Raw genomic sequence first — 25,265 nt, 5'->3', positions numbered from 1 at the left:
AATTGAGTACACATACACTACTCCTCTAAATATTACCTATTATTAAACAGCATGTAATGATATTAGTTAGGAGTTTCCTTATACATATTTTTCTACCTAATTCAATACTTTTTTCTTATCATAAACAGCGACAATTATCTACAACTAGTTATTTAGCAGAAACATCGCCTATTTATGTAGTGAAACAAGATACTTTAAATATTTCAATGTATGCTTCGTTTATTTGAATGACAAAATGAACCGTAGTCTAATAAAATGCACAATGCTTAAGTGAAATCAATAATAATAATTGAATGGTGTTGTTGAAACTCACTTAACTAATTACTTAACGCAAATAATGTAATCTCAGTAACATGTAAAATACTTATGAATTAGATGGAAGAACTTATTTGATTGGCACTTGTGGGTATGTAATTGAAGCTACAACCTATCGATTGGCGTTTATTAATAAACACGACCGTAATAATACTACGTAAGTCCGGGCCAATTGGAGCACCTCAGTTAGCATGCGCTTCGTGGAGAGAATGCTTGTTATTAAATCTACCAAGTGGAATATTTACAGTCTTAAAACATTGGGCACGTCTATTATCGGGAAGAGTTGAAGACGTGGAGAACTTGTTACACCAATGGTCTGGCCAGGCAGAATCATAACCAGTTCGTTTCCACCAGTGGACTCCTATTATTTACTGAGTGTCATGAACTGGAAGGGAACATGGAAGCTCTGCCCCTTGTGCTCCACCATCAGGTGACCCCGACCGGTGGAGGCCCCCACCACGGTCACCGCCTCGCCCTTCTTCAGCTGCGGCGCCTCCGACTGTCCCTCCTCCGGGAAGTTCATCTTCATAACCCGGTTTTGGGGATAGCTTATCTTGGAGTTGCCGGTGATTGTGTAGGAACGAGACGGCGGAACTGGCGGCGGACGTTCCTGCAAAATGAAAGTAGTCGGGAGTTCAAATATATACATAATCACATTTACAAAGAGCAAGAGGAAAACACCTACCAAATCGAGTCCAAACAGGTTGCAGGTCTGCTGTATGATCTTCTGGTCGCACTTCTCCTGCGGATCCGGCGGCGGAGTGCCAGCTATGGGCTGTGGCCTGGGTCTGGCCACTGTGCCCCCAATGCCCAGGTTCGTTGTCTTGGCCGAGAGGCGTGGCACTGCATCACAGAGTTTGGGGATTAGATTGGCGGAGTAGGGGAATACCCGTGGGGGGTTCTCACCAGAAATGGGAGCAGCAGCTGCCACCGCGGCAAGGGCGGCCATCGTGGAGGATGCGGCCTTGCTCTGCGCGGCGGAGTTCGGCGTGACCTTGGAGTTCGCCAGTGGCGCCTGCTGATGACCTGGGAGCTTAGAGCGCTTGGGCCCGCCACTGCCCATCTTCTTGCGCCACCACCAGCCGCGCCAGGTGGCCTGCATCAGGGTGGCGCTCTTGTGCCTGATCTCGGTGCGCAAGTGCTCCAAGTGCTGGCGAATGCCCTCGCTGAGGAAGGCGTGACGCTTGCCGGGCGCCCAGGCCAGGGTCACCGAGCCATCCAGCACCGGCGGCTGCTCCAGCGCGTACTGCAGTATCAGCTGGCAATCCTCCAGAGCCTTGTCCTCGCTGCGACGCAGCAGCCGGAATGGGGCCAGCATCCGGTAGCGGGCGTTGAACTGCTTGAAGCGCATGCGATGCGGAAACCCACTGGCCATCAGGTTGACCGTCTCCAGGACCTGCAGCGACCTAATCTGGCGCACCACCGTGGCCCTATCGAAGCTGCCGGCCGCCTCGGTGCCATTGCTCCGGATGCAGCGCACAAAGTGCGGCCTGGCGTGCACCAGGGTGCGCAGCAGATTGTCCAGCCTGGTGTGGAAGTCTTGGGTCAGCGTGGAGACCGGCTCGTCGCCGTTCAGCAGATCCGAGTGTGATGTGGGCGAAATGCGGAAGCTAAGACCCCGCGGAGCCTGCTGCTGGGCATACAGGGCCTTCAGCTCGGAGCCAAAGAGATGGGTGGCGAAGCCAAAGTTGCAGGTGTGCTTGTAGAAGACGCCCACCAAGTCGTCGGGCACCACATCCCGATTGGTGTCCAGGAAGTCCGTGGTATCGTACTCCACCCGGCCGGCAAAGTGACGGATGAGAAACATGCGTGGATCGTGTGGCTCGGCGGTGGGTTTCGTCTCCAAGCGGCTGGAGCTGCGGTGCTGCACCTTCAACTTGGTCACATAACTCTCGGCAGTGCCCCTCACCGAACACTCCGCGTCCAGCATGCTGAGCAAACCAGTTCGCAGCGAGGATATCAGATCAATGCAGGGCACATTGTCCACGTAGTCCACCTCGGTGTCGCACACGATGCCCTCGTCGCGACAGGACTCCACGGAGGACTTGAAGATGTGCGTGTTGTAGAAGTGCTGCATGGTCTCGGCGCACAGGTTGATGCACAAGTGCTCCAGATGAGCATGTGGCGAGGGCTCCTCGAAGCCGAACATGTCCAGGATACCGATGAAGCCATCGGAAGTGGCATGGCGCACCGCATTATTGAGGGCAGCCATCGACTTGGAGCCCGCATTGCCACCGCCAATGGTGGAGGCGTGTTGGGAGGCGACGTCCGCCTGGTTGTGCACCGATTCGTTGGAGTCCGAGCTGAGGGTGCCCAGCGTGGAGCCCAGGCGCTTCAGGCTATTGGCCCGGCGCACAATGGTGGCCACCGTGCGGCAGTACAGCGCCTTTGCCAGGCAGTCGCGCGTCATGTTGGCATCGCCGTCGCCGCACACGGACTTCACCAGCTGGCCACGAACGTTGTGGGTGCGGGTGGTCAGTCCACGGAAGAGTGCCGCCGGCGGAACGCCCAGAAGACTGGCCACCGAGTTCAACTCCGTTTCACCCTTCACGTCCACCTCGAGACCCTGCAAATGTAAGTGAAACCATAATTAGTTAAGGTTATCACAACCGTCATATTCTTATATAATGCTAATTAAATCACAAAATATTCAAAATATTTCTCGCTCAGAATGTGTTGTCAATCACGGCATTTTCAGTCGTAAATTACCTCCATTATTGTGACGAATGGAATATGGCATCAGCGCAAGAAATGTTGCATTCTAGAAATATGAATGCCAGAGTGGGATTCGAACTCGCGCGAGCGGATTCGAGAGCCAGCACTCTGACCACCACACCAATGAAGCATCAGTATGTTAAGCGGCTAAATACAAAGTTAGCTAGGACCTAAAATTGGCGCTAGGTGGCGTTGAAGTATTGAAATGAAATACAGGTGGAGCTGTCGACGCATTGGTTTCAGTTTTACTATCGCTAAAGTAAATATACTCTTACAAAATCGAAAGCTGAATATTTGAAAATAAAATATTTTAAAAATATGTATAGTTTGCAATTAGATTACAATTATATTTACAATTTTTTAAGAGTCTGCAATAATTTCCCTCAAGGGTAAAATTACTATTAACTAATACTCACCCCTCCATCAATAAACTGAACATTTCCCAGCAGCAAAACGGCGGCCAGCACCCGCACGACATCCAGGAACGGAATGCCCAGAATGCCTAGGCAGGTCTTCCAGGCCTGGAACCGCGCCGCATCCTCCTGCTCGTTCTGGCCGATGTCTCCACGCAGATAGCGCAGATTGGCCGGCGAGTAGCCATCCAGGTGGAGCTTCTGGCGCTCCTCTCGGCTGAGACCAGCTAGGAGTTGATAGAAGATGTGGTAGTTCTTCTCCTTGGGCAGTGGACGAATGACGCGCGTCTGGTCCAGGAAGTAGCAGTGGATCTTGGTGCGATAGAGCGCGCCATCCGTCACCTGCACCTCGATGAACTGGCCAATGCGACTCGACTCCGAGTTGGTTGTGGTCTTGGCCGATCCCAGGGATCTAAGTACTGTGAATGCAGCTGCCAGGTGCTTGAAGGCATCCGTCTCCGGACCTCCGCCGGCGATGGCGAAGAGCTGACGCAGCATCAGCATCGCATTGGCCGTCTTTCCGGCGCCCGATGTGCCCGACAGGATGATGGCCTGCGGATAGCCCGTCTCGCTCTGCTGACGCACTGCCTCCTGGACGATCTTCTGCAGCTGCGGGGCCAGCGGCATGGCGCGCGTGGAGGTGAGGGTCAGCGGGTTGCCCACGTCCAGGTACGGATTGATGGAGAGCAAGATCGGACCCACGTTCGTCTGAAACAGCGCGCAAGATAAATGATGAAATGATGGCACATTAATTAGCCCGGTGAGTCAAAAGCTTCGGGTCATTTGATAAATTCGAGGAAAAAAAGAAATATATGAGTTAACAATGGGGTCAACAAGCTATTTCGCAGGATATTTGATACCCAAAGACAACAAAACTTTGTTGGATAAATTACCTAACTACCTTCGTTCAAGTCACGATTATATTTTTGGAATCTACAGAGCACTTAACCGAAAATAAAACAAGAATGGTATTAATTGCCAAACAAGTGCTTGCTTTGCCTAATCAAATAATGTTTATAATTACACCTATTAAAACTGTTAGTGGGAAACTCCATAGATATACTGCGATAAAGTGAGAAAGCTAAAGTGAGCTGAAAACTAACATTCTGCAGCCCATTAATTGAGTAAAGACTGCCAGCAAATGTGCCAAACCCGATCCAACTGCTCACACCTCATCCGCAGCTCCGGTTGTCAAACTCCGGTTCGCCAAGGGGAAGACCAGATCATATCGACTTCCGCGGCCTTCCGCCAAGTAATTGTCGAAATTAGCAGTTAATCTGAGGCTGAGTGCAAACGGAGTTGGGCTTTAATGACAAACTATCAGCATAATTGCTGCAGACCCGTCTAGTGTAGATCCCCGGACCGGTTCCAAATGGTTTCTGTGGCTCTGTGTGGACACAAGTGACTCGCAGGGGCGGATCCCGCTAATACTCACAAAGTACCGCTGCTCATTGAAGCGGGCCTGCAGCGTCCGCATCACGGCGTGCTCGGTGAGCGGTCCCGACAAGTGGATCAGATCCTGCATGTCCTTGGGCGAGGAGTTGGCCGGCGGCTGCTTCTGCTGCTGCACCTTCTGCTGACTCTCGGAGTAGCCGAATCCAAAGGGCAGAGTCTTCACACTCTGGCAGGGATTCGTGTGCTTCGACTGCGGGATGAATGGCAATTGCTGGCTGTGGGCGTGGCTGAGATGGTGTCCAACGCCTCCGCCATTGCTGCCCAGGTGTCCAGAGTTCGTGGAGCGCATGGGCAGCGTGTTGGAGTTGTTGCTGTTGACCGCTGCATGGGAGTGGGAACCTTGCCCCAGGATGCTTCCCATGCCGCTCATGTGCGGCAGTGTCCCAGTGGACTGGCCATGTCCGCTGCCACTCTGCTGATGCGGCAGACTCGGCTTCTCGGCCAGCTGGTGCGGAAGTGGGTGTGGAATCGAGGTGTTCCTAGCCGACACCACCGTCCCACCTCCTCCTGCTCCTCCTCCCCCGGAGCCCGAGTGGCTGAAGCTGTGATTCTGTAGGAGCAGTAAAAAAAAGAAATGAACATCTTTATGTCAGGTGAAGACGACTTCAGAAAGAAGTAGGAAAGTACTAGATTGCGTATCAGAAGTCTAGTTTAGACAAACTGGTTCTTTATTAAACTTTTATACTTCAAAATCCATCGTTAGGATGAATTTTTTTGCTGTCTAACTTACCTTCGATGTCGTGTGGTGTCCATTGGTGTGCTGCTGCACGGCGGTGGCTGAGAGTCCTGCGCCGCTGGAACTCAGGTTGAGATTCGGACTGGATGCGTTCAGGTCAAAGTTGTTGGCCTTGGGACCCGCATTGGGACCCGGAGGTACTGGCTGTGAACCATTTCCTCCCTGGCTCTGACCCTGACCGGGTCCATGGCCCACGTGTAGCCGATTTCGCAGAGTAACCAACTCGGTGCTCAGGCTTTTGAGCCGCTGCTGCAGATGAACTGCCTCGTTGGATGAAGATGCATCTGAAGATAATAAAATAAGCATATGTATCATTAAAACATTTATTTTAATACATTAGATTTTACTCCCAGCTCTGTGATTCGTTGACAGGTGAACTGAGATGACCTGCGAGCGCCTTTCTGACCACCAAGTGCATTCACCCTAATGGAAAACAAAGACTTCGCAAACAATCTCAGCTCGCCTGCAATCGCATAAAAATCAATTTCCCTAACGATGAAATGAGACACAAGACGCCTTGTCGTAGTGGCCTATGAGCATGGATGAAATCGGTATGCCCACCATCATGGCAGTGTCCCTTAAAGAAGGATAGATCACTGGCTGTCGCTCCTTGACCCAACGGATGGGCCGGGTCAAGTGCTGGACACTGGTGTCCAGTTTGATGCCGCACTTTCCCTGATGTCGCCGAAAACGGGGCGGCTTGTGCAGAGTGTTGTGCGGGTCGCGGTAATAGTCCCGGTACCTCTGGCTCTCCAGATAGAAGTTGTCGATCCTGTCTAGATCGTCGTAGTCGACAGTGAGCATTGCGATCCGAGGAGCAAAGCCCAAAATGCCCCGTCGATGAGCCTCTGCATTTTTGGCCACCATTCTCATGTCCACTTCAGGAATGGGCTCCTTTATCATATTTAACAGTTTTACGTATTGGAAAGTTAACAGTGAACGTGTAGGCCCTTGCTATCTAATACAACATCTGTCAAAAAGTGCAACCCATGACTGGCAATTCACGGAATGTGTGATAATATAGAAAGTTCAAATGAAAAATCAGATGCCTGCAAATAATTGGTTGGTTTGTACAGGTTTAACTCATTACATAGTTTTGGTAATCTGTTTAATTAATCTATATATTTAATCTCTTTAATTTTATTTATATTGGCTTGAAGTCTTAGTGCCAAAATTTGCAGTGAGAACACCATAGAATCGCAAATAGAACTATTGGCAACGGTCGGTCAACATCCTCGATAGTATAGTGGTTAGTATCCCCGCCTGTCACGCGGGAGACCGGGGTTCAATTCCCCGTCGGGGAGATAGGATTGATCCTTTTTTTAATTTATCTTTTTAACTTAAATACAATTAAAATCTAAATTTAATTGTTGAAAATTGGAATTATAAATATTATATATGTATATATATAATAAGTGAAGGAAATACATGAGTCTGGCAATATAATAGTTGGAAATTATTTTTATTTAATGTGTTCAGGTTTAACAATTTCAAAATTATTAAATATTTTTATAAATTTTAGGAAAAAAAAATAAAAAGTTCGCTTATGCGTCTCCCCGACGGGGAATTGAACCCCGGTCTCCCGCGTGACAGGCGGGGATACTAACCACTATACTATCGAGGACGTTGAACGCCGCTGGCCAATAGTTCTATTGGAAATTTTTGCTTCACTTGAAACTGTGTAAACCAAATACATAATAAATAATAATTATTAAAATAGATGAGTTTCTACAGATTTAAAATAGTCCCATTGCCCTAAGAAGCAATCCTTATAGTGTAAAGTATTTTAAGAACAGTAAAATAGTTGTATATACACATTTTGTCATTCTATTAAATAACTTAAGCCATTTCTTCCTTTATTTAATTAATTATTTAACTCAAATAAATATCCAAATGAATTGCAGTTTTATATCCAAGCTGAGATTAATATATTTCGAACCTCTTTGCATTTAATAGTGGTACCTTTGGCTCTCACTTAAAAACATATAATCAGCAGACCATATGGAAATCTTCATTATGGCGAAGAGGAATTTAATTAGTTCTAATTAACAACTCAATACAACGAAAATCAATTCGCACCGATTAATTTCGCCGCGGCCAGCAGACTTTTATGCACGCGAATCGCTTTGGTAGGCTTGTGCCCATGGAGCAGAAAAAGTCATTTTAATAGATATGGATGGTGAGCATTTACATAAAATGTTAATGAACCAATTTCGCCGGAGTTAAAGAAAAATAGAGACACCGAAAGCGCTAAGATGAAACACAAATTGGCGGCAGGTGGATACAAAATTTCAAAGACGTGTGTACATCGAGAATAGAAGTTCAATGGGCAGACTCGACGAACAGCTTAAAATGCCAACTGATTTATGAAGACTTTCAAAACAGGGCCGAGAGGTCATTGTTACAGCCCAACACCCCGAAAACGCTGACAAGCTAACAAGATTTTACGAAGCTTATGCGTTTCAGAAACCTGTCTACTATTTTGTACAGCCTTCAGCGGGAAATCAAACTAATTAGCTAATGAAAAACGGAGAAAAGCTTGGACGAAGAGTACTACCACCAAAAGGTATACCTTCGACTGAAGTATCGGCATCGGTAGGCCACAGCAGTGAGGCAGACTGGAGCTTATAACAAAATCAGAGTCGACAATATACAAAAAACAATATCATTGATGACTTGAGCTCAGACAGAGGAAACCAGTTTTGGTGTAGGTTTTTTTTAGTGCTTTCTGTGGCCCAAAGTTGCACTCAAGAAATAAGACAAAAGCCACAGAAAAAGGTACAGAAAATCTTCCAACGAAGTGAAGCGTTAAGTTTCGAGTCTCTGCTCCAATCAATTAATTGCTGATCATTTCACCAACTAGACTAATGTACTAAAATTAATGTAATTAGCAATTAGCTTTATTGGCTTTTCCTCTACGCTTCGGTTCTCTGTGTTTTTGCATGGAGCGGGCGACAAAGTTTTCGTGGAAGCTGAGTAACCAAGTTGGCCCAAACTGGTCCCCAAGCACAAGTTATCTGCTTTCAGTGGGCCCAGGGGCTTGGGAGGGGAGAAGAAGGTTGGTGTGGAAGAACAGTCGCGTCGCTCAAATGAAATGTTGCAAGTCGAGAGGCAAGCGACACCCATACAACCAGGTATCCATATAAGCGGATTCGGTTTGTAGTTATTGCCGATGATTATGAATATGAATGCGATCGACGGCGAATGCTCATGGAGGTTGATTGAAAAACTCAAACGGGCAGCCCAAGATGGCAAAGACAAGTAAGTCGAGAACCAATCAACTGACACTCTCGACAGATAGTCCAGAAAAGAAATCCAGCAAATGGCTTGACCATTAAGCTTAATAAAAAGTTATGCTTCTGTTTCAGTCGCATATGTGTTTGTTGAAGAAGAAAATGGACATACATATGTATATAACTTTAAAAAACAGCAGTGAACTATTAATAAAATGAGTAAAATAAGAAAGAACACATATAATAACTTCTCATATTGGATTAAATGACTTTACACTGAGATGCTTTAAGATCAGTGCTTCTTGTTCATAACTATCGAAAGACTTAGGCAACAAACTTGAAAGTACCACCTCAGTTCTTTCAGCTGCAGCATCAGTTTAAGTGATGGTCATTAAAAACTGTATGTTACTAATCCTTTTTCTTTGCTGTTTTGAAAAGAAATTTTGCTTAGGCAACTAACATTATTGTTCAAACGATTCATGTGCATATGTGTTCCCGTGAAAGTTGTTTACTTTCAAGAAATGCTCTTCACACTGAAGATGGTGATGGATATTTTCCTTACCATATACAAAAGACTTGGAAAACAAACTCGGAATTCCTGTCACTAATAGACTAACTTATTCACAGGGATACTGTGCAACTTACCCTGCAGCTTCTTCTCCGTCTCCCAAAATTTTTGCAATTCGGTAAAGTATTTATCCAGTATGAAGACTTTTGACAGGCCCAATGTGGCCATCGTTGTTGAACATTTGTGTGGCCACGACTACGACGACCAAGACGGCGATTTTCTTATTTGAATAATTCCGTATACAGGCTCTCACCGCGCCACCGATACACTCGCAAATGGCCGGAGGAACAGGTTTTTAGTATTCGTATTCGTATTCGTATTCGTATTCGTAATTCGTTTTTCGTTTTCCGCACAGGCTCTGGCAGGCACCGTATCTATATCTATGCCATACAGACCGAACCCGAAACCGAGTCCGAATAAATATATATACGTATGTATGTTGCGCGAGGGATATATGTGTGTATATATGTATGTATATGTTTGGGCGAACGTATGTGCAGCTGCAACAAGTGAAGCAGCCGCACAGCACACGAAAATAAGTAAACAAGCGAAAAGAATGCAGAAGGGCGAGCGGCGGCCAAAAACCAAACCAAACCGAACCAAATCACTGGATGCCTGGCCGTCAGGTTTTGGTTTTGGCTTTGGCTTTGGTTTTGCCTTTGGTTTTTGGTTCTGGATCTGCTTTTGCTTTTCCTATATTATTGCTATAGTTGCTGCTGCTGCTGCCTTTGATGTTGTTGTTGTTTGTGTTGTTTTCTTCGCGACCGCGCTTATTTTCTCGTTTTGTGCAGACTTTTTTTCGTCGTTTTGGTTTTGAAAAACGAGTTTCCGTTTCCAACTTTAACTCCAGGTCCAACAGGCAGCCAGACCCAGTGTAGATGTGCGCTTAGATACCTCGATACCACGATACCTCGAAGGTACACACGAAGTATACAGCCAGCCACACAGATGGAGATGGATTGATAGTTTGGAGTTGGAGTTTTCAGATCGAACCCGAACCCAAACCACTGGATCCGCGATTTTGCTGGTGGCACTTTCAACTCTCGGCTAGCGCGTGACCTCTTCGCCGATTAATTATAAACTTTAATTGGGTTTTGTGCGATCGTTTCACTTGGTTTTTACTCAAACGAGATCGAGAGAGCGGGCACAGTGGTATATGCACAACATCCGAACGCGAGCGCACTCGATGCGAACGATTCAAACTCCGGCGGCAGACTGAACGCGATCGCTTGTGGTGCTGCTGCTGCTGCTGCTGCTTGGGAGCAGCTCCCTAAGATCTCGGCTTCTCCCGCTCGGCCAGGTAACTTTTTGTTTTTTGTTTTTGGTTTTCTAACAGGTAAGAGGCTCTACCCTGCGCGATGCGTTTGCAGTTGCTCAAATATGAGGTCAAGTGTTTGAACCTCCGCCCGCCGACCATCTCCATCTCGACTCTTTTCGCTGGTCGCGTGATAATTAGTGCCGATTGTTTGTTGCTTTGCTGCATTTCGCAATTCCCACAGCACTGCAGTGTGAATGCCCATAGGTTCACAAGGGTGTTTACATAGCTGCTAGGCTAGGCTCAGAGAGACACAGCTACGTGACTTTAAAAATGCTCGGTAACTATTAGAACTAGCAACCCTTTTTTCACAACAATTTGTAACCTACCATTTAATTATAGGCACAAAAATAGCTTATTCCCCTTTAAAAATAACGGTAGACAATTTTTGCGGTTACGACTGCTTCGCGGCCGATCGTCGAGTGTGTTATCGACTACTTTATAACCGCTTCGCGGACGCAAGCAGTCCAACTGCTTAAAGAAAATTATTGTCGATTGGAACTGCTTATTTAACGCCCTAACTCGCCGGCAACTGCTTGCCCGTAAAAGCCGTTTTTTTCGAATTTCTATTTAGCCACCCAGCAAGCATTTTCTTTTTTACTTAATAATATTAGAGTTGTCTTCAATTATAAACTTTTGATTCATGTAATTTGGTTTTACCTGTGATATTTCCTGTGGTTTTGTTGCACGCCTTCTTCCTCTTGGGCACTGGAAGCGTGTAAATGGCTGAGAACTTGGCAAACCTCTCCACCACAGTACTCGTCCTGCTCGTCGACTTGAGGTCCTTTTTGTCCGCTGGCACTTTTCCTGGCGGGGATACGGACTTGCACTGCACAATGGGAGTTGAGGTTTTCGTTTGCTTTGGTGACGCCGTTGTGGAACTAAAAATAAGAGACTTTATAAGTATCGAGTTGAAATACTAGTATTAAATCTTATGAGAACATGATATGAGGTGAGATAATTTTATACACAGTAGTGAACCATATCAGTTGTCAAATGGTATATTCAAGAGCAATTGCAATAAAAATAGAAATACAAATAAAGATTTCTCTATTCTAAAATTTTTGTAAGCATTTTTGGTATTAATGGGATTACAATCACTCACCTGACTGCCTTGTGGTACTGGCAGAAGAAGTCGGGTCGCATGCGATGGCGACAGAGGAAGTCCTCGCACAGTCGCAGGACATCGTCGTCCTCGCAGTTGTCGCTCTGGCTGCTGCTCTCGCTATCGAGGTCCTCGTCCTCATCCTCCAGCTGATCCCGCTCCAATCGCACCTCACCGCCCCCGCCCTTCGACTGGGCATCCTGCTGCTCCGGCGGACTGTAGAGAAAGGTGGGAAGCGAATCGCCGAGGAAATCCGGAATGTTCTCGAAGAAGTCCGCCGTTCGCTCGTAGCTGCTGCTGCTGGCATCGGAGCTCTTGGACCGCTGCAGCTTGGACTGGGACTTCAAGCCGCGACTCCTGCTCTTGTGGTAGGTCAGCAGCTTGGGGCGGCCCACATCGTAGTCGGCATAAGTCTGGTCCGGCAGCAACATAGCAGCCTCATCCTGATCGACCCATCAACTGGTCAACAGCTGGAAAGGCAGCAAACTTCAGTCCATGGTCATTACTATTATGGTGATATTAAGTTATCCTCCTGTAATCCCATGCAGTGCCACCAACTCTGATTGACACAATTTCTTACAAAGTTACTTTTCTACTAGACAGCTTATTAATACATATTTGAGTTATAGGAAATAAAGCCCAAAATCGGAACTGAGCTGGATCATTTCCATCTGGCGAAAGCAGGATTGAGGATTGAAGATTGAAGATTGAGGACTTGGCCCGCTTTTGGCATTTGGCCAGCATAGATCCGACGAGCTAGGCGACTGGTGAAAAATCGATCGTGACATCAATTCGCATTTTAATTGCTTTTAAATCAAGTGCGCATGCGTCTGGTCGCAGGAGGCTTCCGCGGCTTCCGCGTCTGCAGGTCCATAAACCTGTCGGTTTATTGGCGCAGCCGATTACCACGATTAGCGTGACCATGACGAAGGTGACAGACACGGACGCTAATGCCTTTTACTGCCCAGCTCAGATGGGTCTGGGTCTGCGTCTGGCTCTGGAAGTGGGAATGGATCTCGTCTGGGGGCGGGGTCGCTGGCGGAGATGGAACTGGACGCCACACCATGCCCCACCATGCCATGCAACATGTTGCAAGTGCGTCTAAACAGATGAGTTTGCTTGGCCAAATGAGACGCAGTATTTACGCCACACGCGGCCACTTCGCCGTGTGGTCCACCGAGATCCACTCGGTTCGTTGGCAATTAACTGAAATGATTGTCATAAAGTGTTGGACGTGTGCGGAGGAACATGTGGCCGCCAGCGGCAGCAGAAATCGGAGATCAGGCCGCTGGCTTCGGCATTTTTCAATGTCACCACAGCGGGCGGCGGCGTTTGATTAAAGTCACAGGAACACAAAGAAAAAGGTTCTAACGAAATCGGTCAACAGTTCTGATTCGTAGATCTCACAATGTCTGCCAGATAAGACACATAAATTATATTGTTTTTGACAAAAATAAAACTGATAAATTGAATAAATAATGTGCATATTTGAACAGATTTATGAGTTTAATTTTGTATAGTAGTTGTGGTCTTTCTTGCAATTCAAGTACTTAGCTTCTTTTCTTCATATTATTCTGAATAAAAGTGTGATCCATCTGATGTGATAATTTTACGAGAAAGTGCCCTTTTTCTCTGCCTGTAAAAGTCAGTTTGAGATCAGCGATATCTGCGCCACTTGTGGTTTATGATGCAACATGAGAGAAGCAGCTTTGAAGGAAGGGGGTCACATTAAAGACCTATTCCCTCGGGGCCAACAATCTAGTACTTTGATATTGTCAATATATATGGCTGCTGATTGGCTCCACCTGCCCCCCTTCCCCACAATACCCCTCTTCCACAGCTCGAATCCTATCTCTCGTGGCTGACAGATTACACGGCCAAGGAAATGTTTTGGCCATAAATCGGCTTAAGCAGCGGAAACGAAACGGCAGCCATTCCATCCGGAACAATTTGGCTATCTGAACATGGCTAATCGCCATGCTCGCCGCCGGTCCTTTTGGAATGAATAAAATATGTCATCTAATAAATGCGCACGGACAGCGGGAGCCGGAGAATCGGAGTATCGGAGTATCAGGTAGCGACATCGCATAAAATAAAATAAATCTCATAAATATGCAGGCTGTGTGGAGCTGGACTTGGAGCTGCAGTTGGAGCTGTAGCTGCAGATGCAGATGGAGGTGGTCCATCTAGAATGGTCCGTTCGCTGGAATACCTGGGCTTTGGTCTACCTGGCCACCAACCAACCAACTGACTGCTGCTCGGTGGTACGACGGGAATTTATTTATTCTAACCACCAGTGCGATATACAATTTCCACTCCAATCTGTAAAGTGGAAGACTGGAAGACAAACGCTGCTGTGGGTCGCTCCACTCCAAGCCGAAAACTTTTCCAAGGGAGCACCCTTCCTGGCCTTCATGGCCTCCCTGGACTTTCTGGCCAAGACTTCTCATGTGGGGGGCCGCTGGCAATTTGCATTCGCGGCCATTTCAACAAATCAGCATTCGTACGCCGAGGCCGAGTTCAGGTATGAATTAATAAGTCAGCTGAAGTTCAGACAGATGGAAATGTTTTCTTCCAGCTCCATTCATATCGAGTGGGAAGTGGACCACAGTGGGAATGTAGATCTTAGTAGCTACTCGTATTTAAACTAATGGAAACTGTCAAAGACAATCAACACTAACTACCATTCTATTCATAGGTTTTAAAAACACCTATCAGTATATATGTATATACCCATAAATTATATTGTCTGCGCTCTTAGTTCTTAAATGTATTTTGCTATGATTAGATCTTCATATATATATATTTCTTATATAAGCTATTAAAATCCTTTCTTTACTTTTAAAGAATGATCGAAGTAGATCAAACTTCTATAAAACCTTCTTAAAAACAACACGAATATCTGATGAAGTTCAATTTTTTGAGCTATACTTTAAGACCGCCTGGGCAAACATTTACAATCAATTTGAAGCCATCGACTGAGCAATTTCCCAGGCCTGCAGATGATTGCAGTCCTAGAATGTGGCCCTTCATCTGCGGGCTCCGGAGCTCCTCCCCCGAGTAAGAAGTGCACTTTTGACTCGATGCAGGGAAATTACATGATTTAACTTAATTTAATAAAGAGCCAAGGGCGGCAAGTCCAACTCAAGGCCTAGTCGGTGCCCCCAACAACAAACTGCAGCTGCTATCGCATCGTGGTATCGTGGCTCGCTTTTGTGATTTACCGCATGTTTGCTCCCCGCTTCCCGCGACATCCCTGCCAAGGGTCGAGCGCCGCCCCCGCCAATCTCCACCAGAGCTACACTGCACAACAGGGTTGAGTTCGAAGCTAAACACGAATTAAATGCAGACAAAGTGGCATCTATGAGATACAGTACTAAAGGATAATTCGCTGTTTTACCAAACAAACTTATGAAATTAAGACGTTGAACTCTTGAAGAATTATAAAAGCTTTCTTGGGGAGTTCTTAAAGTACATAAATGGAATATAACCAAAGTTTACAATAGATTGCATTTGGTCTATCAAAAGAAACAGAAACATCCCAGTTTTGTTGATCTGTGTAGTCAGAAACGAAGTTTTCGGCGCAGTCAAAGTCGGAGCCATGGCGTCTTGGTCGTCCATCAACGTGGAGGGGCTACGGCTGTGGTTGTGGATGCTGTCCTCGAACTTGGCCACACTCCAAAAAATAATCTTTTAGCCACCCATTCATGCTGGCATCCCATGACCGAATATTCGACTGCACCGCGATTTCTTGCAGTGCACGGATTTGTGTAGATCAAGAGATTTTGATTAATAGGTGGTGGTGGCCAGTTTCTGGACGAAGGCAGTCGAAGGTAGTCGAAGGTAGACCGTTGCAGATCCGGACGACTCCTTGGCCTCCTTGGCCATGGCCTCGGGTTAGACATTGAGAAATATTTTCGCGAATCGAGTCGACAGACGAAGGCAGTCGAAACTCAATGAATTTGGCGCGGATGCCATGTGGTTGAGGCTCTTTCGTTGATTTGGTAATCGCGTTTGTTCTGCGCCGTTGTTCCACAATTCAACCATTGTGAGCTAATCGTATTCGGGACATTAATAATACTTTTCTAAGGAAATCGATATCTGCATTCGTATGTGATTTTCCACGTAATTATCAACTATTATTTCGATCTAAGTGGAAAGTACTTTTTATGCAAGGCAAGCAACCTTATAGAATATAACAGCTGGAAACTAATCTTATAAGTTGAAGTAGTAGTACTTCTTTATACTGAGCTTCTTAAATGAAATGACCTCTATTTACTCTCGAAATAACCTGTGTAGTCGATCTTATGATGGGTATCTCTATTCTCTGCTCAGGTCTGCAATTAAAACCTTACGTGGCTGTCAGTTTAAAAGGCGAAAAAAAGAGGTTTATCCCGCGAATCAGCCACAATGTATGCGAAATTCGAATCCGCTTTCAGTTCGCATTCGGCATTAATATTCGCATTCCTGCCGAACATTTTCAACGGAACTTAAATGCATGAAAATTGCAAATATCGTCACGTTTCTGGCTTTAAGGATAATTACGTGTGCATAGCTCAGCAGGCTGTGAGGTTGTACGCCACTGCGGCTGTGAGGCTGTGAGGAAAAAAAGAGGCAGTTGGTCTTCAACCTGTGCAAGATTCAATTTGCGAATTTCACAGCCATAAACAAAGAACCAGCAGCGACCAAGGCAACGACGCTGAGGCTTCAGTCACGAATCAGAAGGAGCCCAGTGGCCGAGGGCGGCAACTGAACTGCGGATCTCTGGAGCTCTGGAGCCCAGAAAATGGAAAGTACTTGCTCCCGCTCCCAATGAGCGCGGTTTCTAAGCAGAAGCCCAGCAGCGGAAGCGGATGAGGAAGTGCACAGAGGAAAGCGGAAAACGGCTGCACCATCAACGTAACACGTAATGTGCTAATTTATGTGGGAGTCCCGCTGCATTCGCCGTCCCGATCCCGGGGATTGGCACACCTGACTTCCAGGCCCGCCATCTCCATCTCCATCGCCATCGCCGAATGAGGAAAGGTGTGTGAAAACTTTTAATCGAATCTTAATTGCATTAGGTCCCAACAAGGCGCATCTCTGCAGCTTTAAATCCGACTGCAGCAATGTCGATTGGAAGCACGACGATCGCTCCATAATAGATCGATCTAAGTCCACGCACAGTGGTTGGCATACTATTAGGTACATAGGTTATAAATTTGTATAGTGTAATTTAGAGAAGAGATAATCTTAGCTAACTTCTTAAGATGCATGCTGTAAATAGATTAATTCTATTTGCATTTTAAAGTGGTTGAAGTTATGCCTCAGCTAATTGTAATCCATTCTTCGCTTCAGCGATATATTTCAAACAACAAACTTATTCAGTTATAAAGTATATTTTTTACTATAAGAACCTATTTGGTTGACCGCCGCTGTGCCCGCAACGATCTAGCCGCATTGCGTTAAATTTCTTGTCGCGTGCAGGTTACGCAATATCGCTGCGATCCACGATGCAAGTGGATGTGGATGCCAGCACGTGTAGCCCGCTAAGGACCTGGCCAAGATCACAATCGTGGTTGGCCCACAAAAACTTGTCCTCGCCATTCCGACGGCGCTGCCCAGTGGCATATTGGCAGTGGCAGTGGCATTGGATAGTATGGCATTGGATCGATGGCCAATAAAAGGAGGCAAACAATTAGACGAGTCTTCGCTGGTTTTTAAAGCCCGACTCTGGATATTTATGAATTGCAGAGCTCGCTGTTGCATAAGCCATCATCAGTCATTTCTCCTCAAGATATACAGCCTGTGAATGACTTCGACTTGACCTCTGGCTTCCACTGATCTTGGATCCTAGCTGTTTGGGAGCCACGGGTAGACAAACCAATCAGCGGAGTCTTAACGATTGAGTTTTTATACTAATTGTGGGTTTGTAGCCGTCCGCAAGGCATTGTAAAAAAACTTCAATTTGCCAAAAGTGGTAAAATATTTTATTAGTGGCTGAATTTGTTGTAAACCTAGAGCTGCTCTGCGAACCTGCCTTACTTGAACATCAACTATTTATTGATACACGTTTGTTTTTAACGATAAGGAATAAAACAGAAACATTTTCAATTTTGTACCTTGATTAAAATTAGCACTGGAGGAATTTACATAATTGCAATTTCCTTTCACAATCAGTTATGAAAGTGCAATAGCCATATATGATTCCTGGTTAACTAATCCCGACCCAATTTGGCTTAACCAGTTTGCAATTACTCAGTGGCTTACTCTAATTTTTTGCTATCCATATAGATTCTCTGGGAATATGCGTGCAAGAAACGAGTTGGGATACCAGTTTACTGATTCTAAAAATTGTATCTTTTTAAGTTAAGAACAAAGACCATAAATAAATAGCCAGATATTAGATGCAGCCTTCCATGAACTTGCCGCCAATGTAGAAGTGGTAGTACAAGTAAGTAACCTGCCATGGGTGTATTTCCTATTGGCAACCCCATATTCATCTATCTCTCCCACGCGGCAAGTCAAAGAGCACGAGGATTGCAGCAGGAACAGGAATAGGAACAGCAACAGCAACAGGGAATTCCTCAATGGAGCTCTGTGGCCAGGCAAATGTGGACACGTTCGATGGGCAAGTGACCCGAGGAGGCCCCGGCACAGCCTCACATACAAATATATGTAAGTTGGCCAAACCCCGAGGAACGTGAAATATTTTCGTAATTTGTGCAGGATGCGATAAAGAAAATGCAATCGAAATTGCCATGGCCAAAGAGCTACGGCTATAGCAATGGCTATGGCTATGGCCATGGATGTGGATGTGGCCAAAGCAATTGCACACCCTTGGCCACCATTTCCGCATGGGCACTATGGATCACCGGCTGGTTGACAGCACACACAGCTGCACACCCACACCAGATTCTGGAGGTGATTCTTGGCCACAGCACAGTATACTGCCGCTTCGGGGCCCAATTCCAAGATTGGACCTCACCTCGCATCACCTGCGCACTTCGCTCGGTTTCCATCGGTGGACCTGGGTCAAAATTGCTTGCCGAGGAATTTATTCGCAAGGGTTCTCCAATTGCAATTGGTCGCTGGATCGATGTGCCCAGTTTCAGTTGCTGGCCCACTAATTTGTGACTGCTCCTCGCAGACAAGAGGTATTACTACGAGGTATTACTACGACTATATGTATTACAAAAGTGGAAATGCCGATTCGACACAGCAAAGCAACGACTCGAGCAATTTACACAATTATGGAAATCACCTGGCATGAGCCGTGGTTAAAAATATCCGATCCTTATAGTGCAAAAGCTTTCAATTCGGTAATTTATCATGGGTCCTAAAGTGAAAGGTTATATGATCACCAGAAAAAAGTATACTTCCTAGATCTAAAAGAGGATTATAAAGCACCCACTATTTACTTCTGAAGCTAAAAGCACTTTTAGTTGATAAATTTTCCATTGCCACGTCCATTTGCAGCTGGGCATGGAATTTCCTACTTATCTGGATAGATTAATAAGCAGTTGGCTGAGCACTGGGCACTGGGCGCTGGGCAGAGGCACTCACGATTGACATTGGAGCTCCAGTGGCGCTCATTAAGTATATAGTAACATATATCCGCGAAGGGCAGGCGGAGACACTAACAACTAATTAACACTTCCAGCTACTTCCACGCCCACCGAGCCGGCTAACCGTTTGCCGGCTGAATTAATGAACGAATTAAAGTTTGCGTGACGACATGATGTGATCCGAGGACTGGCCAGGGGATGGGGGGGAGATGGGCAGAGACGTCATAGCCATCGTCACCAGAATCGCCACCATGGAAAAGTCGGAGGCGTGCCGCAGTCATTCGGAGGGGCCATCAGCAACAGCACAACAAGCACAACATCGCCGCGGCCAAGAAGCAAATGTCGTGCCAAACAAATACCTCATGAGGAGGAGGAGGAGCAGGAGAAGCAGGAGGAGCAGGAGGAGGTATCGTCGGGGACAGGGAGCCAAGGAACTGGTTTCCCATGGAGGCTCATCGGCTTCACATCGCGACAGTCGGCGAAACGAGGAGAAAAGTGCCAAGGATTCAGCTCGAAGCTGGGAGCACCTTTGATATGGTGATCATAAGGGGATATTTATGTTAATGGAATGATATTTAACAAATTATTAAATTAATGCCTCATTAATAAACAATGAGGTATAGACACTTGTTTTGATAGGTTTTGATTGGATTCCCTTTGAGCTAGACGATTAACCTTAAATCTAGCTGTCGGAACTTCTTCTCTGGATATATCCTCTTAATCTTCCTAATCATCTAAGCAACGATCCTCATAATAGCCCTACCACTTATCAAGCTCATTAACTATAGACTGCCACTCTCAACGTCATAACAAAACGATCCACTGAACTCGAAGACCCCTTGTGAGGGCAGAAAGACATAATGTTGGCATGAATGTTTATGATACAGTAAGCGGATGGCGACAAAAACGACTGAAGATGATGAAAAACCGGAGGTCTAACACCGCCTGTCAGCCAAGTGGAACGTTATACTCGTACATGCAACATTTGCTTGCTGCATCGCATTGTCTGCGCAGAAGAAAGTGAATTGCAAATTGAATTGCATCTGATCAAAATCAAGTGAAACGGATGTGAAACGAAAACGTCTTTCTCTCACCGGCGAAATACTTTTCAGCGAAACACTATGGAGTACTTATGAGAGATTAGCTGGGGACTGCTGCCACATATATCTACATCTACATCTATAGGGGAAACGGAGGAAGAGGAGGAGGAGGAGACAGTGCCTCCGCTCCGATTGACAGATGTAAAAGTGTCGTCTGTCTGGCTGACATTGATGCATTCGAATTCGCATTCGTATTCCCATCAGTCCACCGATTTGCAATACATGATGCTCAATGTTGGGATGGGTCGATAAGGTCTGATACCCCGAAAGGGAAGACAGCCTGGGAATGGTGCAAGCTTGAGGGGATCTCCAACACAATCACTCCAAATGATGTATCTTTTGGGAGTGCAATAAGTGGAAAATCTCGGTCTCGGTTCAGTGAGTTTGGCAGCAACGAAATCAACTTATTCAGCTTGCACACCAAAAAGCTGGTTTCAAATTCAGTTGTAAACTCATAAAAAAATAAGTTTAAATAACTGGAAAACTTCTATAAACATAAACATATTCAGATGTAGAATATATCCGCCCAAGGGGATGTTCCCAGTTCGTGTACAAGGTGAGTAATTAAGTTGTTGCTGCTCTACGGCTTCAGAATTCGCGCCCGAAGGCTTATATGGCACAATTTCTGTAAGATATTGTAAATCAGTTCTAGGTGCGTGCTAAATTGAGTTTTCCATCAAACTAGAGTCCATTTATCTTCCCAGGAAGTGGAATCGTGCGTCCGTCCGCCAGCTAATCGGAATGGGTAAGACTTAACCCTTTGCATCCGCAGCAATAAAATCATTCTCGCAAATGTTCGCGAGTCCACAATCGCGCCACTTTCGCACCACAGGTGGTTCCACGGAATCGGAATCTCGTGCAACCCAGACACGCAATCCGCAAAGGAAGCTAACGAGTAAATTTCACTGCGGTAGCTTAGTTATCGACGGCTTCAAAGGTTCTAATAAAAGCTGTCAAGAACTCGAAGGTTTTGCTACTCTATTGGTTTATGGTTGACTAATTCTTATGGGGTAGTGAGACAATAAAGACATTATCCTATAAATGAAATAAAAAGGAAATAGCTTAAGGACCATAAGGAAGACTTAGCAATTACATACATAAAGGCAACTTCAGTTCTAAGCAAATATATGCCAGTACTTATATAACAATCGGGTACAACGACAACAGCTCTTATTATAAAATGATTAAGCCTGCAACTTAAGCAGAAGGTTAGCATGGCTATACAAAAGAGAACCCCTCGCATTCTTCGAGGTTTAAATGGACAAAAAGCGACGACACGAAGGACTCGATGTCTGGCAACTGGGAGCTGCCTTCTACGTGCGACTGCCACTGCCTCTCGTGCCCCTTATCTTTTTGGGAATGACAAAAGTTGCTGGTGCTACTCAAATCATGCAAGCTTCCGCGGCTTCCCCGTTCGATGGTCCCCGAACCTTGTGGATATTTCAATTCAATCAAAGGAAAGCAACGCGGACCGCTGATCATGCCCCGGCAACATGTTCATTTGTCATGGCCGGGGATGGTCAGAGCCCCGTTCGAGGATGGGGGACTGGGAACTGAGGGCGCCCAGCGGGAACGCCAACACCTAAACACCCAAGACCCCGGGCCAGCACAGCATCGACATACACATAAATCGCCTGCAAAGTGACCCTTGCCAGTGCCAAGGTAATTGCGTACTTACCGCTCTCAGCGGAACCTGAACCTATCCAAAACCAAGTTGGTGGAACCGTAAGGTGGATTCGAATTCCCTCGATTGCGTGCCCGATTCGGGAATAGATTTATCGTCTCGTTTGAAATCCGCACTTTATTTATGGCAGCTTGGCCACATTTCTTTGTGGATCTCCCCCTTCTTGCTATTCTTATTATTTATTATTCTATCAAGCGTTACACTGTCAGCACCAGCACAATTCACTATGCGCACTTCGAGGCGATTACGAGATCCGAGATCTCCAGGCGATCGAGATCCGAGCGCAGGTCGAGGCACTACCGTACGAGGCGACCTCAAGAAAGAATCTGCAGCGTTGCTGTTGCCATGAAGCTTTCGGTGAAGACAGTCTTCGTGTCGGACAACTTGCAACTTGTTGCACGCAACATGTTGGTCTGAGATGACTGCTGAGATCAATAATTTGAAAAATATTGCGTTTTCCAATAGTATTACTTAATATTTTATTTATATATTAAATAAAACCGTATATTTAGTCCAACATCTATAGAGAAGTTTTTAGATACAGCAGAAACCTTACTTATATATATGAGGAAAATTAATATCTTTACAAAATCAGTCGATCTCAAAGATAACTTTTTCACGTTTGGCCTTTTATTAAAAACCGCTAGTCTAAATTTTGGCAGACATTAGTCAGATGACTTAAACTATACAGATCCATTTCCGTCGATGGAACCTAAGTTGACCTGAACGACTAAAACAGCCATGACCTACAAAACTTTTCCAACCTATCAACTAAGCTTGTTAAATATGTAAATATGTAATTCTACTCCTCGGGACGAGTCTCGCTATAGAAGCCCAGATTCATTGTGGGAATCATGTTGCTGTAGAACGACAGTTCCGCTGCCGAAGGTCGCATTGGCTGGGGTTCCTGAACTACCGGAGCTGCCATAGCCACTGGAGCCTGTTCGGGCATTTTCAGGGGCAAAATTGAAGCCTCTTGAGCCCGCTGGGCCATCTTGTGCTGCAACTGATGAACCTTGAGGTGATTCTCCAGCTCGATTTGATGCAGGAAGCTAATGCAGCAGATTCCGCACGTAAAGCTGGGCCCATGGGCCTCCAGTTCATGGCGCTGCAGTTGCTCGCGTCGGTTGAAACCTTGATTGCATATCTTGCAGGCGAACAGCGAGTCCATGTGAAGAGCTCGATGGCGTTGCAGGTCCCTCTCCCGTTGAAAAGTTCGATCGCAGACATCGCATCGGTAATTGCGCGAGTTTTTGGTTTGTACAGGAGCCTTTTGTTTTGCCTGAAACGCCTGCTGCTGCAGGTCACCCTCCATCGGGGGAATTAGGCCCATATGCTGCTGCTGCTCTACGTCCCGCCTGGTGTGGACTTGCTGATGGGCGAGTAGTTTATCCTTGCGCGAAAACGAGTAAGGGCAGCGGCCACATTGGAAAGCCTTTACCTCTCCGTGGGATCGGGTATGGCGCATCATTTCCACTGCCGTCTGGAAGGACCGCGGACACTGCTGGCAAACAAACGGCTTGACACCGCTGTGAATGCGCATGTGCTTGGTCAGATTGGTGTTCCGCGAGAAACTCTTTGAGCAAACGTTGCATGTGTAGGGCCTGACGCCAGTATGCACGATTGTGTGCTTTTTCAGATCGGAGCGGCGCACAAATCCCTTCCGACAGTGGGCACACACATACGGACGCTCCGGATCATGCAGCGTCTTAATGTGCGAAATCAAAGCGGGCCGGGTAACCAGCTTAAGATTGCAGTAGGTGCAGCAGTACGGCGCGTTAGGATCATGTGCTGTCCGCTCGTGCTCTTGACAGTCGGCGGGCAGGGTGAAGCCCAGATCACAGTATTGACAAAGGAACGCCCGTTTGGGCCGTGCCTCTGTGGTGTTGGCGTTGGTGGCAACGGTCTTTTGAGCCGCCATCTGGGCCGCATCCATGCCCAGTGGCATGTCGACGTCATCGCCGTTCTGGCCATCTTCTTCGTCCTCCTCATCAAAGTCTTCCTCCTCCTCATCATCATCGTCGTCATAGTTATCGTATTCCCCGTCGGAGCCAAGTGCGAACTCATCTTCACTGCTCTCAGCCAGCTTCTCTGGATCGACGTCCACAATAATGCAGCCCTCCTCGGGCACAAATAATCCGGGGTTGCCGTTTAAGCCTGGACGGTACTTGGGATCATCTTTAATCAGCTCCATCAGCTGCTCCTGCAGGGACTGTTCCTGCTCCTGCATCCGTCTTCGCAGTTCGAAAGCATCTTTCAGGATCTCCAGACACCTTGAGCAAATGAGCTCCGACAAACATTCGTGGCGATCGTACTGCAAGTGGATAAGTTATTTATTCCCTTTTTCCCATGGATTATAAAAAACCTATCACCTGAACGCTCCAGAGACCCTGGGAAACCTCTGCAACAGACAAATCCTGGCAAAACTCCACAGTGCCATCGAAAATGTTTAGCGAATTGGGATCCGTTTCACGGTGGCACAGACGGCAAGTGCTCACATCCTGATCCTCGGTCATGTTGGTCTCCGATGAATGCATTCTTCGATTATATGCATTTAAACCGTAATTACATTAAATTATCAAATTGTTCAAGCAAACAAAAACCGCACCGGTAGAAAGTAAAACGCGTTGGTTAATCCACCACGATAGTATCGATATATCGCGAAATTTAACAACATGGCCCAATCGATTGTCGGAGGAAATCGATATACCGCTGCACAGTGGGTTGCTCAATTGAATTATAGGAATGTTTGAATATACCACAACCAATTGAAACTAAACTATTTTGCATTTCAAAAAATTTAGTTATTTTTATTCAGTTAAGATTTATACTCTTCTATTTTAAAAATTGTTAAGCAAAATAATATATATATAGATAAAATAATAACTAATAAACTTATTTATTCAAACACCAAATCTGATGCGCAAATGTCAGAAACGTCAGAATTTTTGACTGCAGAAACGAAACTACTTATGTGTAATTCTTGGGGTTGAAGATTGGTGATGCGCAAATACAATACAACGTAATTTCATCCCACGCACTAAATTTAAAATGAAACGACTTATATAAATATTTATTG

General features: G+C 46.0%; 3 protein-coding genes and 2 non-coding genes across 6 annotated transcripts; 1 reads left to right on the top strand and 4 right to left on the bottom strand.

Moving 5' to 3' along the window:
- Positions 1-350: 350 nt before the first annotated feature.
- LOC122619441 (unconventional myosin-IXa) lies at positions 351-12,286 on the bottom strand. Of its 2 annotated transcripts, XM_043796396.1 has the most exons (8): positions 11,856-12,286; positions 11,411-11,631; positions 5,629-5,918; positions 4,879-5,448; positions 3,447-4,151; positions 1,222-2,881; positions 1,001-1,158; positions 351-925 (listed from the first exon to the last, which is right to left on the bottom strand). In XM_043796396.1, the coding sequence occupies exons 1-8, from the start codon at positions 12,284-12,286 to the stop codon at positions 680-682; spliced, it is 4,281 nt and encodes a 1,426-aa protein (XP_043652331.1). In that variant the 3' UTR covers positions 351-679. The 2 variants fall into 2 exon arrangements, with proteins under 2 accessions (XP_043652331.1, XP_043652339.1); XM_043796404.1 differs by lacking the exons at positions 11,411-11,631; positions 11,856-12,286 and adding an exon at positions 9,513-9,603.
- Positions 5,944-6,615, bottom strand: LOC122619454. Its single transcript, XM_043796418.1, has one exon. It carries the CDS (start codon positions 6,535-6,537, stop codon positions 6,124-6,126), a length of 414 nt encoding a protein of 137 aa, XP_043652353.1. The 5' UTR covers positions 6,538-6,615; the 3' UTR covers positions 5,944-6,123.
- Trnad-guc lies at positions 6,867-6,938 on the top strand. Its single transcript has one exon. It is a non-coding gene; the product is annotated as a tRNA-Asp (tRNA).
- Positions 7,187-7,258, bottom strand: Trnad-guc. The gene has a single exon. It is a non-coding gene; the product is annotated as a tRNA-Asp (tRNA).
- A 10,508-nt stretch (positions 12,287-22,794) lies between the features above and the next one.
- LOC122622585 (zinc finger and SCAN domain-containing protein 23) lies at positions 22,795-24,826 on the bottom strand. Its single transcript, XM_043801160.1, has 2 exons — positions 24,559-24,826; positions 22,795-24,500 (listed from the first exon to the last, which is right to left on the bottom strand). Exons 1-2 carry the CDS (start codon positions 24,721-24,723, stop codon positions 22,989-22,991), a joined length of 1,677 nt encoding a protein of 558 aa, XP_043657095.1. The 5' UTR covers positions 24,724-24,826; the 3' UTR covers positions 22,795-22,988.
- Between the last annotated feature and the right edge of the window lie 439 nt (positions 24,827-25,265).

This window comes from Drosophila teissieri, chromosome 2L (genome assembly GCF_016746235.2).
Source record: "Drosophila teissieri strain GT53w chromosome 2L, Prin_Dtei_1.1, whole genome shotgun sequence".
NCBI lineage: Eukaryota > Metazoa > Arthropoda > Insecta > Diptera > Drosophilidae > Drosophila > Drosophila teissieri.
This window is presented reverse-complemented; position numbering and strand designations above follow the sequence as displayed.

Excerpts from the sequence above, each read along its gene's own strand:
- LOC122619454 (XM_043796418.1), bottom strand. The coding sequence starts at position 6,537 with ATGATAAAGGAGCCCATTCCTGAAGTGGACATGAGAATGGTGGCCAAA.
- LOC122619441 (XM_043796396.1), bottom strand. The coding sequence starts at position 12,286 with ATGTTGCTGCCGGACCAGACTTATGCCGACTACGATGTGGGCCGCCCC. Across the intron at positions 5,919-11,410 it reads AACCACAGGAAATATCACAG|ATGCATCTTCATCCAACGAG; the intron begins GTAAAACCAAAT and ends TATTATCTTCAG. Across the intron at positions 926-1,000 it reads ACCTGTTTGGACTCGATTTG|GAACGTCCGCCGCCAGTTCC; the intron begins GTAGGTGTTTTC and ends TTCATTTTGCAG.
- LOC122622585 (XM_043801160.1), bottom strand. The coding sequence starts at position 24,723 with ATGCATTCATCGGAGACCAACATGACCGAGGATCAGGATGTGAGCACT. Across the intron at positions 24,501-24,558 it reads AGGGTCTCTGGAGCGTTCAG|TACGATCGCCACGAATGTTT; the intron begins GTGATAGGTTTT and ends ATCCACTTGCAG.